General features: G+C 42.0%; 1 protein-coding gene across 2 annotated transcripts; it reads left to right on the top strand.

Annotated features, from left to right (window-relative positions):
- Positions 1-348: 348 nt before the first annotated feature.
- Positions 349-23655, top strand: LOC146705849 (protein FAM222A-like). Of its 2 annotated transcripts, none has more exons than XM_085463703.1 (3): positions 349-648; positions 10848-11013; positions 21061-23655. In XM_085463703.1, exons 2-3 carry the CDS (start codon positions 10884-10886, stop codon positions 22455-22457), a joined length of 1527 nt encoding a protein of 508 aa, XP_085319829.1. In that variant the 5' UTR covers positions 349-648; positions 10848-10883; the 3' UTR covers positions 22458-23655. The 2 variants fall into 2 exon arrangements, with proteins under 2 accessions (XP_085319829.1, XP_085319828.1); XM_085463702.1 differs by having other exon boundaries at positions 10845-11013.

Raw genomic sequence — 23655 nt, 5'->3', positions numbered from 1 at the left:
GCAGTTCTCCTCCTGAACACCTAATCTAATAAAGGGTTGATTAAGCACTGCTAACTGGATAAGCTGCAGAAAAAACCCGTCTGGAATCCTGGTGTGTAGCTCTCTTGATCGATCAGATGTGCTTGTGTAAAGACCGAAAACTTACATTTGTTCTGGGCCAACACACGGGACGCTCTTCCCCTTTAAATCTTTCCGCTAAACGGGAACGTGCTTCCTTTGACTGGTTTGGGATCGCGACAGCGGCCGCCCTCTCTCGCGCACGATTGGCCGAGCCGTGGGAATATTCAAATGAAGCTTTGATTGATTGGCCCGGAGCCGGTTTCAACAGTGCAGAGGACTCATTTTCATTCCGACATCACTCTCCGTGGTTCACACGGCTCGGTTAGGCTTGCTGACATGATACGCAAGCGATGGCAAGGAAAACCTAATCGGTGAAATTATCTCCCACACCAGCGGCGAATATGTCGAGGAAGTGCAGTTAACGGAGCCAGCTTTATCAATGGATATTCCTCCCGGGGTTTCAGGCGCTCATCGCGAATTCTGTGGCGAGATTGCTTTTGCAGAGGAAATACGCCTTCCGAGCAGGAGAACAACCAATCAGCCGTGGCGAACCAAAGATAAACAAGCCTTATGATAAGACAAAACTCTGTAAGACATCGATCACGTTTCCCCTTTTTCCTCTATAATAATGTTTCATCTCCTCTGTGGGGACTCCTGTGAAATGTTTGTTTTTTAGTTTTTTTCAGTAATTTAGTTTGCCATGCATTTGTGCCAGTCAGACTGCCTCTACTCTAATTATGTCTGTGTGTGTGTGTGTGTGTGTGTGTGTGTGTGTGTGTGTGTGTGTGTGTGTGTAGTATTTAACAATAACGGAGTGAGAAAGGAAATAAGGTTCGTACGGGCGCTTCAGCGTGTAATGCCAGCATTGATTTTAGGTTGACAGCGCTGAATTGGTGAAAGATGCCCAGTGCCAGTGCGCACTAATAGGATAGGAGCGTCTCGCCCTTACTGTATATCATTATAGCTGTGTATCATATCTATTGGCCAGTGTGCATTCATCAGAGCGGAGGTCGCTCATTTGTTTTCGTCTTAAACAATAATATATAGTATTTACTAGCTCCAACATGTATTTAACGAGTAATTGTAGAAAATATAGGAGGCACGTGATTTTTATTTTATTTCAAGACACAAAACATTTTTAAATTTTTAGTCTTTTTTTCCTATAGAGGCGTTATGGTGTAAGTAAATATCAGTCGGCACATCCATGAATGGGATGAAGGCTTTGAAAGGCGCTTTATATGTCAGCATCTCAGTGGATATGGGAAGTGCTTTGAAGTATATTATCGGTCATTCATGGCTGCCTCAGAAGGTTTCCATTTCTATTGTCTAGAAGCCGGAGGTGGGATCATCGCACCTCACTGCACCGGTGGCAGCCGAGGTTGAAGGTTAGCCGCAGCGGAGTTCCTAAAGATTATTGGCCAGGTGTGAAATTCTACCCTGCATGCTTTTCCTGCTTGGGCCAGATCCTTTATTACCCAGAGAGATGGGATGTCACAGCTTAGCACCAGAGGCAGAGAAGAAAAGCCAGCAATTTGGTGTTTTATTATCATCTTCTTTTTCTTCTGGCTGTTTCCAGAGCAAAAGAGAAATATATGCCAACTCCCCTGGGTTTAGTTTAATAGGCTTTTCTGGGTCGTTTTTCTTCCTTATGGCTTTCCTATAAACATATTTAAATTATGACTTTCTGGCCTTTGATTTATTATAATGTCAGAGTGTATTGAAAATATTGCCGCCTGCTCATTTCCATCGCTTTTCTTTTCTCTCTGAAAGCTTCAGTTTGAAAATCTTACTTTCAGCTAACTAGCTGTAATTACGTGTTCACATGGTGTTTGCGTGTTTGAAGTATGTGTTGACCGAGTCCGAACTTGCTCGAGAGGCTTTTAATTTGCATTGTATCAGGAGCAGTCAGTGTGCAGGTAACCCCCATGGGGGTTTCCCTCTGATCTCACATCTCACACCCCAGCAGTAATTCCAGCTCTGTGAGGGAAAAGGGATTTGTCATTTGGCTGCCTGCTTCCCTTTGCTTTCTCAGGAGCGAAGCTGAGCTCTGATTTATTGTGAAATTTCCTCAGGCTGGCTCAATCTCCAGGCCTACCGAATTACTGAATGGAAGGAGCTGCTCGCTAGGAGAATGACCTTTTCTTGAAAGATTATTACTCAGGCAAGTGCAAGGACTAATTAAGGTCATGTCCTTTTTTTCTGCTATGTCATCCATTGACTGACTTTTCAGGGTACAGCGAATTTTCTGTGGTGTATCAGTCCATGGATGTGGAATGATAACATGAAGCAGATGACTTGGAAAATATATGGATGGGTGACAAACAAAACCTGATCCCTTCTCCTCTACAGTAAAGGGATCCAGTGGCCCCGTTGTGATGTGGATGGGATTTTTGTCCTCTTCTTTGTGTTTCCAGTAAAAAGTAGCCACACCCTACAATGCCCTGTCTTTATTGTCTTTTCTACTCAAAATAAGCCCATGCTTTACAAATTGAACACTGTGTTGTATCCAGTAAGACTTAAAGTAATGGCTGGGGTGATAAACGCATAAGAAAAGTGCTTACTGAAGCCATAAATGAAGTGAAAATTGGGGCGATTTTTTTGTAGGCTGCGCATTAATTGCTGTCTACTATCAGAAGAGTCGCCCCCTGCTGGTTAGTAGAAGGAGTTCAGATTTAACCAATTTCCAGACTGGCTTCTGATCCAGAAACTATTTTACAGCCTTACCAGTCGCCTGACTTCAAAGCACTGAAATACCTGTGGGACGTTATGGACTGTAAGTACTTTGCACAACCATCAGACTTGGAAGAATAGCAAGAATCAATGCCAAAGTGCACCGAGGCTGTTTGGTGGCACATGCTGGTCCGGCACTTTACTCGGTGCTATTTCATTTTTTTTTCATTTGGTTTGTCATCTGTCTTCTGTGCACTCAACTTGTCCATTTCACTGGGATAATGTCAGTGGTTTTGTTGCTTAGCAATTTCTCCTGTGCACCCTTTGTAATCAGCTCTTTATCTGCTAGGAGATGTCAGGTGTAATTATGAGCAGCCTGTCATCTTTTGAAATTTGTCTAATTGGTCTTTTAATTCTAACAGGATGAAGGCTTAGTGAGACGTGGGCTGTGGGTTGAAGGTTAAGGACTGGGCCTCCTGAGGTTAGGGAGGAGGGAACCAGCCCTCCTAAGGTTGTTATTGTTTTGTCTACATACTGCTACTTGGTAATTATTTTTGATTAATGTAAAGCCAAATTTGAACTGATGCGTCATCATTTAGTCTGAAAAGAAAGGCTAAAGAAAGGCGGTGAGATGATGTCTTTATAAGCTGAACCAAAGATCAAAGACTCTTTTCTCATAGAGCATTTTAATGTTTCTGTGATGCATGGCAGAAAGCTTCTCATTAGGTTCATCTCCCGCATAAGAACCATACAGGCAGCATTTTCTCCACAGTTTTTAATGAGTTGTTTGTTTGCCCCGAAATTTTAATGGCTTGAAGGAATCAGTGACCCTTTACAATTTAGCAGTAAACTAAGAAGCCAGGAGACAGGACTTGGGAGAAGGTTGTTTGTCTAACATAAACTCATTTTTATCTTTTTTGTCATGGAATTGGAAGACTAAAAACAATCCTGCCTGTCCATGGTTTGGCAAACAGATGTCATGTTAAAATAATAGTCTTCATCTACTGACAAAAGAGTTTATCTCTCCACAAAACCTACAGCTCACTCTCATTCACGATCTGTTATCTTTGAAGTCAGGGTTTTCTAAAGGCCAGGCTGTATACCCATAGCTCTTTGACAGTGTGTCTCAAGTGTGCATACTGGGATAAAGATAAGATAAAGCTCTGTTTAGCCTCTAATGCTGCTTTGGCATTGGCCAGTCTTTACCCAGTGTGCAGTGTGTTTCTTTTACCTTGGCACTGTGTGCACATAGACCATTTTGGGTCAGCCCAAGGCTTCCTGCTCAAAAAAAAAGGCTGTTTAAAAAGGTTTAGATTCGTGGCTGAATTTGTGCTTCACATCTTTATGTATAAAATGTCAGAATTACTGTTTTCCAAATAGTTAATTTAGTATTTAGACTTCTTTTTTTTCTTTTTACCTTTTTTCCCTAATACTAGCATTTCATGCTTGCACAAATGAAAGCTGAGCATAAAAGCAAAATTCTACATGTGTATAGGTTGTGTCGTGTAGATTAAATACAGACAGAAATGACCTATATTAACAGAAAAGTAAATGATTAATTGTTTGAGAAAAATGGTGACCCTCACAGATCGTCTGTTTCTATATCAAAGTCCTTCAAGAACCTCGAGCCTACCGTGGACTAGGTCTGGTCATTTGTTGACCAGCAGTTTCACTGGTCCCAGGACATAAATACAAACTACACATAAAAATCACCCAGTGAAATCTGAAAAACAAAGCTTGAAAAGTTTGATTGCTTTTCCCTGAAATGTAGTTTTAAAAAGTTGAATTAACTGTTTGTTTTTTTTACCCTGTAAATTATACTTCTACCACCATCTTTGCTGTTGCAGAACTCTTCCATAGATTTCAATTCAGGATTCTGCAATTTGGCCGTGGGCCAGTGTTAGCTATTTAATATTAGCTTGTCAATCTATTGGTATTGTCATGCCTGTTATATAAAATATTTTAAAAGTAAAGAAGAGACATATCAGTATTTGGTATCTATCTTAAAAATCTTGTATCAGTCAGACACATCTCTGGAAGTTAGAAATGTCAACTTGTGCTCAAAAAATGTTGTCGCTATTAGATAAAGGGAGGGTTAAAATTTGGTCATTTGAATTGTATGATTGTGGGATTTGCAAAAAAAAAAGTCTGTGTTTAGAAGGAAAAAGTGATTTACATAAGAAAGTAGAGGGCACACAGCAACCTCCAGGACTGGAAAAATAACTGCAGATACGTGAATGGGTAAAGGCTGTAAACATCTTTATAGCTCACATTTTAATATTAATCATATTTTCCCAGTGACTTATTGACCTGGCTAATAATGCTGCATAAGTTACATCCAACCGAATGCTCATCTGCCGCAATATTATACATGATAAATTGCATAAAGTTTGTGCTTGCATAAATAAGTTGTAGGAAATGCCTTCTTACACTGTTGTAAAGCCTTTTACAGGAACTAATCTTGGTGCTAATGAGGCTCATTGTTATCAGCCGCAGGCCCAAAGTGTTCTTGCTACTAAAGCAGAGTGACTTCGGGTTGTTTGGCTATCCCGCGCATGAACCTTTGTTTCCTTTCTCCTTTATTTATTTATTTTTTGCTTTCTCTACACTAAATGTGAAAAGAGAAGTATGGCTCTCTTTTGTATGCTATTCTGATACCAATTATGTAAACTATTATAGAATTTAACCAGGCCAGCTCTTATCGGTTAATCCAGAAGTAATAGATTCTATTAAAAATGTATGAAGGGATTGGGGACGGATGATCTGTGTGTGTGTGTGTGTGTGTGTGTGTGTGTGCGCGTGTGTGTGCGTGTGTGTGCGTGTGTGTGTGTGTGTGTGTGTGCGTGTGTGCGTGAATTCAGCAGCTGCAGCAACACTGCTGTCTAATTCTGTCTCTATGTGAGGTTTGTCTGGTCTCCATTACTTAGACAGGTTCCTGCAGTGCCTCTGAAAGCCATACATAATATACAATTAATTATACAATAAGTGGATTGTTATTCATGGACCTTGTCATTTTTATTCAAAGTGAGACACTGCTTTTTCTCTTTTGTAATAACTAATTGCTCTTTGTTAGTCATTTATTGATTCTCATTTAACCTTCTTTTCTGGGTTTTTGTTCTCTCTCTTTGCCTTTTGCTTGCCTGCAGTTTCTGAGTAGAAGGAAAGGTATTAGCATAGCACCCGTGCTAATCCACTGGCATAGTGAAAAGGGTGCTCGTCTTTTTCATTATCATCTAATTATTTACAGAAGATCCTGAGAACTGCTAACGGTAGCTGAGATGGTTCGGTTAGGGAGGTGTGAGTGTAAATGTGGCAGCGTGAGTGTGTGCGTGGAGCCAGCGTGCATGGTGTATTTGTGCATTTGACATTAGTTGAGAAGGAGGCTCTTTGTGCAATTTGCCTCTATCTCAGCTCTGACCCTTAATGCTGTGCAAAGTCATAAAAGACTCCAGAAGGTCAGGCAGATGCTCTTGTCTGAGCCTGTGTATAATTTAGGGCTTTTTCCTCCGTTGATGGATGTTCTTGTGCAGCTGCTTTATACATCCAAACAGGTAAAGCAAGAACACAAGCCTTTTTATGTGTTTTATAATGCAGTAGCATTGTCTAGGTTATCATGCATACGAAACCTTATTATCTCAGGGAATGAATTTATAATCGGTGAATTGTCAGGATATAAATGGTGCTGCTTTGGTGTAGTCATCTCAAGAATAACAAGATGCCTGAATAATTCAGTTTGAATCATCTGCAAACTGTCTGTTAAATTAAACAACCATACTGAAGTTCACCTCACCTCATCATCTCCCAAAATGCCTTGTGCTGACAGACGTCACATTATAATATGAAGCATTTTACAGTATGACAGGGACAAAGGGGAAAGGCTTGAAAAACGACTTTGTCCGCCAACATATCCTTATCAGAGCACCATGGGGGACAATTAGATGGGCTGCAAAAACAAGGCCTTTATCTCCCTGTCAGGTCCTCAGTGGGCCACACGACATTGCTTATCACTTGCATGGATGTCGCCTGAGAGTCAGAAGACCTAAACGCTCGAGTAGCTTATATCTGAATGCATAAATACTGTAGATTATGGAGCAGACAGTCGCACATATTGCTTAATTCACACCTCATTTCTTTATATTTTTCTAGGAAAATGGGAAATACGTGCAGGAAAAAACAGCTTAAAAGTCAATATAATAGTATGTATGTAATAGTACGACCTCCTTTATTCTTCACACAGCCTGAACTCTCTTAGGCAAGCTTTCTTGTCATTTCTTTGAGGAATAGTTCTCCAGGCTTCTTGAAGCACATTCATATCTCTTGTTGGCTGTTGGCTGCCTTTTGTTGCGTTCAGTGTAAAGATGATTTCACACTGCTTTTTTCTATGCAGTGGCAGTGTTTGAGATCATTGTCATTGCTTAAAAATGAAGCTGCTGCCAATCAGATGCTTTCTAAATGGTACTGCATGTTGGAATTATATTTGAAAGTAATTTTCTTTGTTCATAATTCCATCAGTTTTGACACGAGCTCTGGCCGTGAGTGGCTGAATTGCAGCCTGAACCATGATAGAGCCTCCACCTTGTTTTGCAGAGGGCTGTAGATTTCTTCTGGCATCCCCAGTGTCAGTTTGAACTAAAAATTAAAAATTTGGACAGATCAGTCTATAAGATCTGATGTCACTGATTTTCACTCCACGTTTTGTGTAATTTGGCATACTTCAGCTGTTTCTCCCTGTTTCCCTTTAAGAATGGCTTCTTGACAGCCATCCTTCCACTGAGAACGTTTCTGATGAGGCTTTGGTGAACAGTAGCTGGATCAACTGTCGGGTCAGATGTATCTCTCAGGTCCTGTGTCAGGTCTTTGCAGGATCTTTTACCTATTTCTTAATGACTTTCAGATGCTGTTCATCTGCTGTAGATATGCAAAAATACTATTTATTTTATGTGTTATCATTTTTGTAGATTCAACTAACAGGCTGCTAATAAGAAAGCACCTAACAAAAGAGTTTAAAATTGGTTCTTTGCTAAGTTGCCTGTGAAGTGTAAAAACAACACTGGTTCATCCTTTGAGTTAAGTGCCTTTTTTTGTGCTCGAATAATTCAAAGGTCATTCTGAAGTGGCTTAATGAACAAGAAAGCAATGTTACTCTGCAGATGGTCAGAAGCAAAGACTAAAAAGCAGACAGTGTCCAAAGAACAAGTCCTAAAGACTTCTTAAATAAAAAATACCAGACTCGCTCATTGGAAGCAAAATACAAAGGAAGGATATATCATAAGAAAGTGCAAAGCATAAAAAAGATTCATCGAGCAAAACTGTGTCTGTATAAAAAGGATGAAATTGCTTGAGGGCTTGAGATAATATCATGCATTCTGACATTACTTTCATTTCTCTTCTATTTCGTGGATAATCAGACTATTTTTAAGATTTAAGTTTGTGCTCTCAGTGACTTTTTTTGTCAAGTCCTTGCTGCCCTCTCTTTGAAATATAGCGCCCTGCTTGATGCATTTTCTTCCAGCTGCAAATTATGGGAGTAATGGAAGGTATTCCAAATTCATGTCTCATTTTCTGCTTGTGAAGGGATTTCTCCAGACGTGCATTTTCTCTCTTGTGTTCCTTCTGCCTTTTCAGTATTTCCCTCTTGACAAATGTGTAGTAATGGAGGGGTTGTTGTGAAATTGCTATTATTTTCAAAATGGAATCCAGGCATACCGAGGCTTTTAGCTCTTCAGATGTGTGTGTTCAGATGAGGCAGGTTGCGCTGAGCAGTTTGAAGTGATCTTGTCACCGAGGGACAGATGTTGGGTGGAGGAAGGGAGTGGGGGAATCTTTTTTTCTTTTTGGCACCTGAGTAACACAAGATCCACTCCGTCTTCTTCCTTTTGAGGCGAAGGTAATCATGTTTCTGCAGCCCATTGCTGAACATGCTGTTATGTGGTTGACTTGCTTTAGCTGCCCTCCAGACCCTGAGGCAGAAATCAAAACAAAAATCCAGAAGAACCTTAAAAGTAAAAAAAAAAAAGGGCAATCTGAAAGCTACATGCTGCAGGCTCGTAAGTAGCCATTTTGGGGACTACTGCACATCTAAGAAAAATACAGTGTTTCAATTTGTAATCACCAGATTGATTAACTAGTATACCAATAGTTCTGCGGCATTTTGAACTGACAGCAGTTGTCTGTCTTCGAGATGGGCTACCTGATACAAATACAGCACGATAGCCTGAGGTTTCTTTTTTCTTAGTTTTGCAACGCTGGCATTCAGAGTTGCTGACTCTTTCAGATAATCAAACAGAATGTCAAATGCGATTATCGCTGAAATATTTCCTCAAAGCGCAGCTCGCTCTTTTTAGAGTGATTGCTTCAATCAGCACAGCTGTGGCTGTGGCTTTGGCGAGTCTTGTTCAGACACAGGCTCTCATTTCCTCTGACAGTACTTAACACTGCAAACCTATTTTAGGGAGCGAGCTGCTTTTGGCTTTTTCTGCTGATCAATACGGTCATAAATTTATAGAACAAGAAACCAAGGTCTCAGAGCCGGTTAGAAATCGAAACACGCGGCCCGAGGCTACAGGAGGGGTTGTAAATGATCTGTGATCACAACAGGCAGAAAGCAAGGTTGATAACGGGAAGGAGCCATCATAACAACTAAGCAGAGGAAGGAGATGGAGTCATCATTAAATTATATTACTTTCTTAAATTTACAGTCTCTGCATTTCATCGAGGGGCAGCTGAATTTTAATATGGTAAAAGGATCTGAGTGGTTGCAGAAATTTAGATCTGCGCTTTACAAAGAACACGCCTATTGGATTTTAATGTCCACGAGGAAGCTTTGCAGTTTGCTTCCATCAGCAGTGCCTGATGCTTTTAATTTGAAGTTAAAAAAATCACTGTGGATAATCGAAGGAATAATTAGCCCATCTATTTGATAGATGGGATGCCACAAAACTACACACAACTGTTCATCTTCCCTAGAGAAGGAAACCCAGTGATTACATTTAGCTCCGCAGGCACAAATAAGGCAGCCACCTGCTTTAAAAAATACATATATCTATTTTGAAGATTAGCTTGAATTTTGGAACAGATAGCTGTTGGTGGTCAGAGGCTAAATCTTTATGTTGAGCAGGTGTGATTTTTCAGTAACTACGGATATTTCTCAACATCTTCTGGGTGAATGTGATTTTAACCCTCTAGAGCAGTGGTTCTCAAACTTTTTCTGGTATGCCTTGCTTCAGATGTTGAAAAAAAGGGTCACATGCCGCACTTTTTATCAATCAGCAAAGAATCCAAGTAGAATTTTAGTTAAATAAAGATGTTTTGTTATTTGTCTTTACAATTTACCCCTGGACTTCAAGGCTCTGGCAGCAGTGGCTCTGTGCTCCACAGTTTGAGAACCAGTGCTCTAAAGCAGGGACGTCAAACTTATTTTACATCGCGGGCCACATAGAGCTACTTTGATCTTCTGTTGGCCCGACCGGTGAAACTCCCTCGTCTGTCGGTGTACAGAAATGTAACTAGACATTTAATCCCTGAGATATTTTAATATAAGAAAAATTAGTGCAATTTCAACAGCGCGTGTCAGTTCTTCTGCATGCTGGTGGAGTAAATGAAAGATATCTGTCAGCACAACTCTTTAGTCTTAAATTGTATGTAATAAATGTGTAAAATTACAGAAATCTAATACTTATGAATGACCATTGGGAAGGTTTGTATTAGTAGGAAAAGCTGTAAAACTTATGAAAATATAGTTAAAAGTTAAAAATTGATGCCACCCTTCACATTTTCCAGAGTCATCCAATTGGCTGATTCAGTCTCCTGTAAAGTCTAAAGGGACTGTGAAGTTAACAGTGGTTATTCAAAGAAATATTGATGGTAGATGGTTATTTTAATGACATTCCTTCTGATCTTGACTGTACTTTGATGCCTTAATTAGCAGATGTTAGTATACCTGCTAAACATCCCCACATTAACATTTTCATTGTGGACAGAGGCGAGTTAGCGTTTAGTTAACTGTACAGTCTCTAAAACTTACTGATATGTCTGTGTGGTTTTGTCTATCAGGTGTTAAGTGTTAACCAAAGTGTAAAATCATGTGATTTCTTTTTGTTGTTGTCTTGTTCTAGCAGGTTTACCCAGGCTGTGCGCAGCCCTAGTGAACTATCATGCTGGCCTGTATCCAGAGACGGCAAAACTTCTCGTCGCAGCATTTGGCCTGCACACCCAAAAGCCTCGATGTTCCGCCGCCGCCATTGCTGCTGCCGGTACCACCGCTGCAGTCATGCACCCACAAAGGTGAGTCCTATCGAACACATTTAAGACATTTTGTCATAAAGTATCTGTTTTTCACGACACACTGGGAGTAAAAAAAAAAAAAAAAAAGTCACGTTCTACTTGACCTTGTTGGCTCAAAGTGCTCGTAAAGATCACACGTGGTTGTTTTCAGCAGCGCTCGCTGAGATTCCAGGTACTGTGGAGCATTTTGAATTAAAGTAATGGGCTACTTGATGATAATGTCTGCTAATTGTAAAAGCTTGTAATCAGCGTGCTCATGCAGTGCAAATGCATGCAGGTCAGAGTGGACAAAGTGAAATTACAGAGTGACTCAAATCGCCCATACAGGGTTACTAATGATGCTCACACTGTGCAGAAGGTGCTTCGTGTGTGGGTGTTGTTTGACCTTCATTTTGAATGATTGCACGGCATGTGCTGTAAGGTTGAGTGTTGAATCTATGGGAGTGGAATTTATGATTAGATTTCTTTCAATTAACTGATTAAATGAGATGATTATTATTTTCTTTATGTAGTTTACTCTGCTTTCATGCTCTTTGTGTAGTTGTCCAACTCGCTTCCACTGGTTCATCCTACCTGCAAAGCCTACTTCTGCTCTGTTGTCTGTTTCTCATCACCCGCCCACTTTCTTAGATACACCTGTTCAACTGCAAATATCAAATCAGGTAATCGCATCGCAGCAACGTGGTCAAGATGACCTGCTGAAGTTCAAACCGAGCATCAGAATAGGTAGAAAGGTGATTTAAGTGACTTTTAATATATAGTTGTTGGTCTGATGTATTTCAGAAACTGCTGATCTGCTGGGATTTTCCCACACAGCCATCTCTGGGGTTTACAGAGGATGGTCCAGAAGAGGAAATTAAATGGTGTGCTGCAGTTTTCTGGGTGAAAATATATTTTGTTGATCTTAGAGGTTAGAAGAGAACAGCCAGGCTGCTTCGAGCTGACAGGAGGGTAACCATAAATAAAATAGCCAAGGTTTACAGAAGAGCATCTCTGAATGCACAACACATGAAAGTTTGAAGCAGATGGGCTACAGCAGCTAAACACCACTTCATGCACTTCTGTTGATTAAAAACAGGAAATTGAGGCTACAGAAACTGCACTGGTCTGATGAGTCTTGATTTTGCTGTGACATTCAGGTGGTAAGGTCAGAGTCTAATGTAAATAACATGAAAGGATGGATGGCTTGTATCAGTGGTTCGGGCTGCTGGTGGTGCTGTAATGTTGTAGGCGGTAATTTCTTGGCACACTGATTGGAGTGAAGTTGCCCCCCCTCCCTGTTTGACACCACTTTTGTTTGATTTAAGGTGGGGGGGGGGGGACTTCACTCTGATTACCAACTGAGCATTGTTTAAGCATCACACCGTAGCTGAATATCGTTGCTGACCGTCAAACCCTTTATAACACAGTTTGCCCATTTTCTGATGGTTGCTTCCAGCAGGATAACCCATCAAATCATCTCAGACTGGTTTCTTGAACTGACACTAAGCTGACAGTCCTCAAATGGTCTCCGCAGTCACCAGATCCGAATCCAGTAGAGCACATTTGCATGTGGCTGAATGGGAGATTTGCGCCATGGACGTGCAGCCAGACACTTCTGCAGAAACTGTGTGATGCTGTCATGTCAATATGGACCAAAATCTCTGGGAATGTTTCCAGCACCTTCTTAAACCCATGCCTTGAAGAGTTAAGGCATTTCTGGGTCCAACACAGTACTAGCAAGTGTACCTAATTAAATGGCCAGTGAGTGTTTCCCAGTTGTTTCTTAGCTTATCTGACTGGTTATGTTCCCGGTTTTCTTTGTTTGCATGATCTTGTGCACTCTCGTGCGTCTCGTTCTCATTTATTTCTGATAATTAGATTTCCTCAGGTTGACCTTCTATAGAGTCATGCTGTGAGTCTAATGAGGTCACCAAACTCCAGGCAGTTAAAAGTACCATAAAAAGTGAAACGAGACTAACAGCATGGGGGGGGCGGCATGTCAATTAAGTGCATTGTATACAGTTACAATACAAGCTCCAATCAGCCAAAATAAGTGAAATCTGTGGTGTCGCAGACTGCGCAGTTAATTATTATGTCTTCCTTATTTACTTGTAGCCAAGCAGTGTGTATCCAACCATATTCAAATTTGAAATGCTAAAAATTCATTCCCTCTTAAGCTCCATCTACTCATCCCTCATTTCCCCAGGTGAAATACCCCTTTGTCTTTTCTGTTATTAAATATTAATTGGGAATCAGTGGAGCGCTTGTCTGCTAAATGTTGGAACAGAAGGGCCTGGTTTGCCTCAGGCAGAAACAGGGATGCATTTTCTCATCCTGTTTACCTGCAGGGCCTCCACCCACCCCCCTCCACCCCCCTTCAGTTTTATGCACTGCACTGTGCGTGGTGCAGCACCCTCCAGCTGTAGCCTGACATTTCAAGCGCAGCCACAGGGAATAAACTACTGATGGGAGCTCAGTCTGTGTGGTCTGGGCTTCTTCCTTAAATGAGTCGTTGGATCAAGTTAAAAGGGGGCAGTATTAAGCCACTGCTGTGCTTTTGAAAGCCATTTTCATTTTTAGCCATCGATAAATGGAAGGTGCGGGGCCATTAGAGCTCCCGGCCACGCAAACCAACGCGAAAGATTTCTGAGAAACGACTGTTAGGAATTATGTGATGAGAGTAATTGAGAGCTGTGATGTTCGCTGTTATCTCAGCTTGAAAGCCGGGGCTGGAAATGCTTTTTTTCCCACGCTGCCGGCCTGCACTCGGCCCGCCTTTGAGAGGGGGAAACTTTGCCCAAGCAGCATAGAAACAAATGAGGAATGACACTGGTGCAAGGAAGTATTTGGCCAGAGCCTCCTCGAGCACACATAACCAAGTGTTAAACCCTGAGGTTACTCTGTTCTGTGAGTACCTAGCCTTCATCCAGGGAGCACTGACGTGGAAAGAGCGAGGCTCGTGAAAATGAGGCGAATGAGTGTCTGAGTGTTTTTATTTTTGTGTTTACCAAAGAAGCCTGTGAATAGAGAGGTTAGTGTGAGTGAGATTTAAGAGCATACGGTGTCAGCGTTTTCCTGTGCCTCGCTGCGATGTGAAGCGCAGAGAATTAGCACTCAAATCTGAAGCTCTGTTGGGCATGGCGAGTGGCTTTAAACACTACAATAAAAGCTTTAGCCGCTACCGCTGTGAAGAAGAAGAAGCAAATCACAGGCAGCGTTTTCTCTTTCGCCATTGCAGTTGGAGTTAAAACGTCTCTGCACTGTTGTTAGTTTTTGAGACAGTGAATCAACTCTAACTACAGTAGAGGTGAGCCAGCTTTGAGTCCCCAAAGATTATCTGTAGGGAAAATGAATGGGATGTCTTTTCTTGAACTGGGGGCACCTGAAATAACTCTGCCGGTGACTTTAGAACAACTTTAAAACTTTATTGTGAATCTTTTTAATGCCCTCTTTATTAATCATTCCAACTTTAAACTGAGTTCAGTCAGTGTGTGTAAAGCTGAGCCGTTATGAATTTCCTTATGTATGCTTTGATTATTCACAGTTTCAAAAAATAAAGTACACATAATCACTATGAACCTAAAGCTAAGACTTCAGGCTGCTCTAAATGCTTAATTTCAAATGTTTTTTTTTTCTATTCTTGTGTTGACTTGATGTCGACTCTGTACATATGTCTTTATATGCTCATCTCAAGCACAGCAAGAGCCTGAGATTGAAAAGTATAGGGTTCTATTTGCAAAAGCCAATAAGTAGGAAATGGGCTTTTAGAGAGGGGATCCTTAAAGAGATACAGTAGTGTGCAAAAGTCTTTAGCCTGTGAAGGTTCTCAGTCATCCAGGTCATCGTAGTCAATGGAGCTTGCAAAGAAAAGCGTCTGGACTTCTTTAAGTTACTTGAAGACGTTTCACCGCTCATCCGAGAAGCTTCTTCAGTTCTAAGGTCAAATGGTGGAAAGTCCCAGATATAAACCTAGTGGGAGTATCCCCCCACAGAGGGACAAAAGGACCTCCTGAGGATCCTCTAATCCTCTAAATGAGAATCAGCTAAAAGTCTTTAGCCGATTCTCATTTCTTTATATTTTCCTGAAGTGGCGTTCAGCAATAGTTCTCCAGGCTTTCTGAAGGTCTTTTAAAATTTTTACTTTAGACATTGGCTGCTTTCTCAGTTGTTTTGAGTCCAGTATTTGTATCTGATCATTTTCAGTTTTTATATGCTGTTAAGCCACTTAACAGTTACCTATGAATCATTTAAGCATAAAAAGGAGCCTAAATCAAAGGAAAAACCAGTGTTGCATGTACAAAAAACCCCCAGCTAGGCAAAGAACCAGTTTTAAATTGTATCTTAAGGCACTTTGCTACTAAAAGCATGTCAGGATAGGGGGAAAAAAGCAGTGTAGGATCATCTTGACAGAGAACAGAACAAAAGGAAACTAACATCCAAAGATAAGCTTTGATTGTCCTTCAACTGAGCCCGGAGAACTATTCCCGAAGACGGCTTAAAGAAATGACAAGAAAGCCGAATAAGAGAGTTCAGGCTGTGCCGAAGAATAAAGGTGGTCATTCCGAGTATTACTGACCGTCAAGCATGTTTGAATGTATTTCAATAAACTGTTGCACTTATTTCACATTTCCCTTGAAAAATTACACTTTTATGAAATATAAAGACATGAGGGATGAATCACGACTTCTGTACAGTACTATATTGCTGATATTATTACTGCTTATACACAGAAGATGAATGGAGCTACAAGACAAATGAGTTTTCTTGAACTTTGAATCACGCAGCTACTCTGAGTCACAATAAAAGCATGGCGTAAGTCTGCTTTATAATAAAATTGGAAGCTGGGAATTAACTGAAATAATCAATCACACCAGGATATAATTGGGTTCTAATCATGTAAATAATGTAAAATAAAATACCAAAAAGATAAATAAAAGCCATAAAGTTATCTTCCGTTTGCTCTAACAGGCAGATAGTCGATTGCAGAGGCTCGTCTTAAACAGATGAATGAAGGCAGGAGCAATTAATTACATGGTTCTAATGACTGGACTTACTGGGCCAAGTGAGTGCACGGAGGAGGTTGTCATGGTAACAGAGGGATGGCTTTTAAAAGCGTTCTTGAATTTCTGAGCTTCGTCCCTAGTTATTAAGGTATTTTAAATATCAGGATTATTGGTGTGGTAAACAAGTATTTATGCCTGCTGAGAAGCGCTGTTCTGTAATTAACTGCCAGTTCTCAGTGCCATGTTCCTGCTGAGGATTTGACACTCGTAAACATGTTATCACACAAAAGTGTTCAAGATAAGTCTTTAGCCTAACATCAAAGGCCTGTGGGGGGTTTTTTGTTTAGTTTTTTTGGTCTGGCAGTTCTGCCAACATGTATGGATAATAACAATGAAATGGAATTTTTTTATTTATTTTAGTTTTATCTCATTTGGGAATCGTATCTAGCAACCATTCTAATTGTTTCCTTATGTTCTCCCTCTGGGCATGAAATGGTTGGAAGCCGTGGTTTTGGAAACTCAATGAGCCTGTCCAACTCCTGTTTCAGCCCTGCCTCTGGGGCTTGTTTTGCCCATAAATTAGTGATTAACTCAAAGTGCTCCAAAACAATGAGGTCCCTGCTCTAATCTGGGGGAAATGGCTTCAAGTGTGACCACGGGAAAAAGATTAGCCCGTTTTAAAGTGGCAGAAAGCGTCGAGTGGGATTGCGTGTGGGTGGAAAAAGGTTATGAAAGACCCATACGTATGTATACATGGACATAACACTGTATGATTAAAAATGGTTTATCCCTCCAGATTATTTTTATGCTAATATTAATGAAATCTCTGTCCTGAAGCTACACACACACACACACACACACCCGCACAATCAGGCGTAGTGGTGATTGAGCGTTTATGATTGCCCCTCACCCTGAGCTCTTTCTTTCCAAGCATGTCCCCTGCGTGGAAGCAGGAAATCAAGATTAGTTGTTTCCTGTGAAAGTGTGCCAGTTTCAGTGGGTGCCATAACAGCACCCATTGAAACTGGCGTGTTAAATGTGCCGAACCCCTTTCAAAAGAAAAGAAAACGCCAAATCCCGACCGGAGGAGCCACTAAATGTATCATCATGGTTTTTAGCAGCACCGCACATCACAGTCCAGCGTGCCTCACATAAACAAGCTCGATTCAATCAGTCCCGTCTAAAAAGCAAGCGGTGGAAATGCTAAAAGGTCAAAGCTTGTTTAAGCACTGCGTGATGGCTTTGGTCAAGACTGCTTGCAGAAAAGTGGCTGATGGTATTTTCTGAGCTGCTTCTACTTCTGCTGCTGCTCGCTGTCAGGGCTGAGGAGAGAAACAGCGTGCTGTCTGCAGGTTCAGGGTGATTAAGTGCTTAAGGTCAGACTGCTAATTATCTCTCTGCCATGTCTTACCTCACAGCACATAGCTGCCATTTCCTTGTTGTCATGCGAACAGCCTCGTATTTGTTTTCACCTCTTCACTTCTGTCTTTATTTTATACCACTGTGCCTTTTCACAGTAAAGCAATGTACACTTTGGAGAAAAAAGGTAAAAAGATGGTTTTAAAAATCTGGTTTCAAATTAAATAGACAAGCGATCCCCCCCCCCCCCCGGCCTCATTTTGAATCCTCTTTTGCTCATAATCCTTCACAGCTGAGCAGTGGTTGTCACCCTCACTGAGCGCCCACTTCAAGGGAAAACTGTTTTCTTCTCAGATGCTTCTGCTTCATATCCTTTTCAGTGCTATCTGATCTCTTCCTATCTTAAAAGCCTTGTGACCTATGAGATTGACGTCTTGAGAAATTAACCCCACCCCTCCGCACTGGATCCACTCAAATAAGCTGTGAACGACAATGTACGCTTTACTTTCAAGCTGTTTATCGACATGATCTGGACTCATGGCATTATCTGTTGGAGTTTTAGAGCGTTAGACGCCCTTTAACCTGTGAAAAGTGCATGTAGCTGTCCACTGAACTCACAGCAAGAGAGCGGTCATTATGTGTGTCACTCTCACTTAATCCAAGCTGAGAATTTCCAGTACTGAGCCTGTCTGAAGGAGACTGTCCCCTGCTGTGTGCTAAATGTGATAAAGGGCAGTGGCACACAGTGTACCGACTTGACCCTAGCGACACTCAGAGTTCATGCGGGAAAATGGCTCCAGTCTTCCTACAGTACACGCCTGTATAATATTGCTTATAGCGTAAAAACTGACAATGAATGTGCTAAAAATATAAGCCTGCATTAATACAAACTTACTGTAAGATCAGCGTGCATGATCCCATAATTGCAGCAGGGAAAGATTAGAGTAGATGAACTCATTGTTGGGTTAAAAGTGTGCAGCAGTTTTATCTCGCGCATTCTTATCTGCAGAATGAAAATAATGAGGTTTTCCTGCCTCGTATGCTCATGTGCTGCAGTTGAAATGCTCTGAATACAATCCCTGTGGCTTAACACTGGATGCAAATGAATCGGAATTAAAAGCTGGCTTCGTTTTTATTGTATTTTATTTACTTTTTGTTTGCTTGTTTTCAAACTAAAGGAGGAAAGGAGCACGTACTGCGAGGTACACAGTCTGCTTTGCCTTGTAACTTTTCACAGTAAAGTTCAAACCTAATCTCGGAGTGTGCAAATGACCTTTTCCTATCTGCGGATCGCAGTGGAGGCAGCGCTTTCTGCAGGCCGACGGTTTTCACTCTAATAATATGCATATGTTGAGTATTTGGATAAGGTGGCAGCCGGCACAGTAGGCTATTGTCTAATTGGCAACTGGAGAGAAAACGTCAGCTTTCACACTGCAACTGATGAACTGCACTTTTTAATTTGGTTGGGGTGTGCTCGCAGGAAAGCTTATGTGTTTTGCGAGGAAAGAGTTACTGCGTTACTTTCATTACAGCTAACACACGCTTTGGGGGAAGCCAACCCGCGTGGCGCTCACTTCACTGCCATCAAACGCTGCCGACTGGAGGTAAAGCCTTCAAGATTGAAACAAGTACCTGTGGTTGCAATTTCGAGCAAATGTAATGCCGCTCATGCTGTTTTTGATCACACTTGTAACTTCACATTATCCAGCGGTTGGGGGGTTTTTTGTTTCGTTTTTTGAAGTCTAAACTGATCCTTTTTTATGCCTGTGTCACACAGTAGTGGTCCTCAGATGATAAATATGTGAATGCAGAGTGCCTATTTGCAAATGAGGCTTTCCATAGTGGCAACATTAAGGCAGCCGCAGTGGGAAGTGCAGCTGTGTTGTGTCTCCATAGCTCTGACAGGGCTGTAATCTCTGGACTAACAATATCAGACACCCCGTGAAGACGTGTTAGCATTCAGAGTGTTTGAAGTGTTTGTGGAACAGCAAGCCAATCACAGCATGCTGGGGCTTAGCACTGACATTTTACTCAACCAGAAACGGCTAAAATGTCTGTCTTTGATTTGTTTTGCTAAATCATCCATCTTTGCTTAACTGAGCGCCGTTATCAAAGGCGGGGAACAAAAAAAAGAGGGGGGGGGGGGGGGATTTTTGTGCTGTGGTGATGCAAGCGGTTATTACGCTTTTAAATGTGTCATCGCATCTAATCATCTAAAGCTCCTTTCAGGTGGACGTGATCCTCTTCTTCTTATGCTTTGTAGTCATGAATATTTATCTTATTTTTTTTATACATTTGCCAGAAATTGTTATTGCAGCTGCTTTTTCCTCGATCCCCCCCCCCCCCGGTGGGTAGTATTATGGGAAACCAGAGAAGAGATAGCTCCCATCTTGATGTTGTATACAATACAAACACCTCTCCAACATCCCAGCTGTCATTGTTTTCTATAGCAGCGCTGCACCGCGATACATAATAAGCAGTGTTTTTGCTTTTGTTTTATTTCTCCCCAGAATTCATTCATGCTCCTGGCACTGTGGTGCCTGCTCCTTCTGCTCCGCTGGGAGATTGTTGGATGGATTGAACACTCCACCTTGCCTCTTTCCTCCATTTTAAACACCCAATTTATTTCTTTCATGAGATGGATCTGTAGATTGACTCATTTTCACAGTCGGGAGGCTCACTGTAGGCCTGAAATGAAATGAACTCCCAAATCAATTTCAAATGGGAACGACGAGCGAGCGCTCCCCTGCATAGCTGGAATTGGATTTGTTATTGAAAATGAAATGAAGTGTTTTGTTTTTTTGGGTTTTTTTTGTTGAGGGTTTTTTTCGGGGGCTTTTTCCCTTTTCACTCTTTATTGCAGATTACAGCTTTGTTCTTTTGCCTGCTGTGATTTCCTCCGACTTACGCTGCGATCTGGGTTAATTTCAGCAGCTTTTCTTTTTATGTCAGAAATTCCATAAAAGTGTCACTCCGAAAGGTGGTGGTAATTTCTACACGGTGATTTATTGTTTTTAAATGGGGTGCCTTTTCCCCACCTTAGTCACTAGGAGTTAAGCAGCCATGAAATTGCCTGAATAATAGTGCTTAAATCCAATCTTAGTTTGTCCCGTCTGCTTTCTCGCACACAATTCAATCATCTGTGCCCTCGACGATTTTTTTCTTTGTCCATCTGCGTCAAGTTTTCCTTCACAGTTTAGGCTGCAGGCTTTTGCATAGATTAGGTCCAAGTTTACGAAGGCATAAAGTGGAACGGCATTGCACAGGCAGGACGTGGTGATACTTGAGTAATTATGTTGGCAAATTGCTTAGGTACTCCTTATTAGATGAGGCTTCTGCTTCTGCTAAGGTGTGCTCCAATAACCAAGATTCCTTTTGATCACATTTTTAAAAAGCAAAAATTAAAAAAAGGTATGCTTATTTGTCAGAGTTTCCTGTATCAGGATCATCCTGCATTTAGTGCTAGCTGCTGTTTTTATAGATTTTGTACTACTTTGAAATTAGACCCTTTGCTTTTTCCTGTTTCTTCTTTTCCCAGAATGAACTAATTGTGAGTTGAACTGAGCCTAAGTTTAAAAAAAATCCTGGAGGTGTGTAATAAAACCGGTTTGAGATTTTAAGAGGGAAAAAGAAGAAAAAAGAAAGACACAAGGGGCTCATTTTCTGAGCTAATCACCGTTTCTGTCTTCTGCTTTCTTCTCAGGGGAGCCGTCCTCCATGATTTCTCGGTACCCCTCTCCTGCAGAGTTGGATGCTTTTGCGCAGAAAACTGCCAACAGCCCACTGTCCATCAAAATCTTCCCGTCGGATGTGCGGGTGCCGCAACACAAACAGCTCAGCAAAACAGTAAACGGCTTGGACACCACTGGTCAACGCTACAGCCCCTATTCGCATCCGTACTCGGGAGGCTACCAAGGCTTGTTGGCCATTGTCAAAGCCTCTGTGGTGGTCAAAGGTGTGGTGAAAACCTCAGAGGGCAGAAGGACTAAACATGTAAACAGCCAGGCTTCTGTGGCACCATATAATAATCCTTTGAATAATGTCTACACCGTCAGAAACGGGCATAAAGCCTATCGCGTAAACTCATGCAAGCCGCCCGATGCACCGATCGAGACACTTTGTTCTAGCGTTGGAATAGCCTCTGGAGATCAGAGCCTGCCCCCCCAGTCTGAGCTGGCAGAGGTTCAAAGCTTGATGAGGCAGATGAGCAGAGTTCCTCACAGCCAGGCGCCGCAGCTGGGGGGAGAGGCCCGAGCCAGCCCCTCGCTGCAGGCCGTGGCTGCGGTGGCGCATTCAGACTCAGACTTTGTCCTGGGAGTGCCTCCCCAGAGCAGTCTGGCTTTCGCGGGAGCGGTGCTACCGACACAGAGCGCAGACAGAGCCAAAGCTGGATACTTGGACAAAGGAGACTACACTGTGTGGCAGCACAAAGCTCAAATGCAACAGCAGCAGCCCTATCAGCAGGGAGCAGTGAGGATGTACGGTGTGAGTAGCAGTGCTCAGGGCCACAGAGCAGCAGAAGCTGGGGTTGGCCTTTCTCCTGAAACTTGCCTCCCTTTGGCCCGCTCCTCACAGCTGCCGTATAGGCCGCATCCTGGCAGAGTGGGCGTCGGGCAGGAGCGAGTCAGCGCCAGCGTACAGGGGGAGGTGTCTGTCGGACAGTACTTCGCTCCTCTGTGGGACAGCGTCATGGCTACCCCTAACAGTGACTGTTATCCCTATCAGGTGCTGACAACGGGTACATGTGCAGCCAGGCCTAGAGATGTGGGTCTCTCCCATCCCCATCCCCATCTTCACAACCACCACAACCCACAACATCACCAGGCACAGCTTCACCCTCCTCTTCCTCTTCCCCCTCCCCCTCCTCATACCCAGGCCTACAGCACAGACCAAAACCTCTGTTGTGGGCTGTCTAGTTCTAGCCTGTGCCACGCTGCAGTGCTTAGCAGCAGCCTGCAGTCTCTGGAGTGCCTCATCAGTGAGATCCACCCTCCCTGCATCAAAGAGCGCATGCTGGGCCGTGGGTACGAAGCCATGGGGATGCCTCCGCTCATGGAGCACCAACAGCAAGCCCACATCCAGCTCCCCGTCTACAGATAAGACGGCAGGACAGGGAAGCGACACATCTTTTATAGACCGCAGAGGTGTCTGTGAGCGAGAGACATGCCTTTTTGTTTGTGCATGTACTTTATTTGTAGAAGGCTTTGTCTCACAAGCCTGGAAAAGAAAAAAGGGTAAAATGATAATCATGACTTTAAAATACAGGTTTATTCTATGGACTTTCCACGTTGTATTTTTATATCTTTAAATGGCCATTGGACATGATTACTGTCGTTCACGTGATGCCGAGCACTTATTTGCATTTTTACATCACAAAATCATCGGTAACCTTCTGAAAACTTTTACTTGAATCCGGTTAATGATCTCTGGTAAGCCTTTTTGTGAATATACTGTATTTGTTTTATGGGGTTTTTTCTTATTAGTTATTTGAGAGCAAGAATTCTCCTCAAAAATCACTTTTAACCAATCTTCTTGGTTGTCTGTTGATTTCTTGTGGATTTGTGTTTTGGTTTCCTTCTCCTGGCTTTCCTTTATCGGACATACGCACTGCCCCAGCTTTCTCAGTACGATGCAACTCTCCTAGATGCTGCATGGGGAAATACTTTCACCATTCAAATGTGAATATATATACACATCTAACCAACATACTTTTTTGTTACAGTCACAGAGAAACTTGTGTAATTTAAACACCTATACTGATTTAACCTAGTCACGCTCAGCTCGGCTTTTAAGGACTGTTGCATGTCCAAATCAACACTGTGGCATTCAGGCCAAGCAAGATATGCCCTTGGTTGTATTTTTTTAAACTGTTTTTGAATTTCAGAAGCTTGTGTGAACATTTTTCCTTGAATGACATAAAGTCCCGACACTGTTCTCACGACGCCGTGTGTATAACGGAAGTGCTACGTAGAAGAGCAGGCCGCCTGAATCATTTACAGTGTCTTCTTTGTAGGGCTATATTATCTGCGATGGTTTGAGATGTGTGACTGAGTAGTTCTTTGTGTGTCTGCACTGGTTCTGTAATCCAATTTATTTATGTCCCCACCCCCCTCTCCCTTGATTTATATGGCAAACTGTCTCTCTTATAAAGTGCAATTATTATATATGAATATGTGAGCGCTCTCCATGAATTATGTTGATGAAATAACTACATTTTGCAATGTACGACCCTAATCCCTCACCCTTTTTTGCTTCTTCTTAATAAGGATTGTCAAGTAAATTAAATTTTCTAAACCCA

Source organism: Copadichromis virginalis, linkage group LG7 (assembly GCF_057382275.1).
Source record: "Copadichromis virginalis isolate Kocher_CV1m ecotype Utaka linkage group LG7, C_Virginalis_male_GT1.1, whole genome shotgun sequence".
NCBI lineage: Eukaryota > Metazoa > Chordata > Actinopteri > Cichliformes > Cichlidae > Copadichromis > Copadichromis virginalis.
The sequence above is the reverse complement of the archived record's forward strand: the minus strand, read 5'-3'. Positions and strand labels throughout refer to the sequence as shown.

What these genes read in the sequence shown, in the direction of transcription:
- LOC146705849 (XM_085463703.1), top strand. Translation starts at nt 10,884, where the DNA reads ATGCTGGCCTGTATCCAGAGACGGCAAAACTTCTCGTCGCAGCATTTG. An exon ending in GCAGTCATGCACCCACAAAG is followed by an intron (nt 11,014 to 21,060) that starts GTGAGTCCTATC and finishes CTTTCTTCTCAG; the next exon opens with GGGAGCCGTCCTCCATGATT.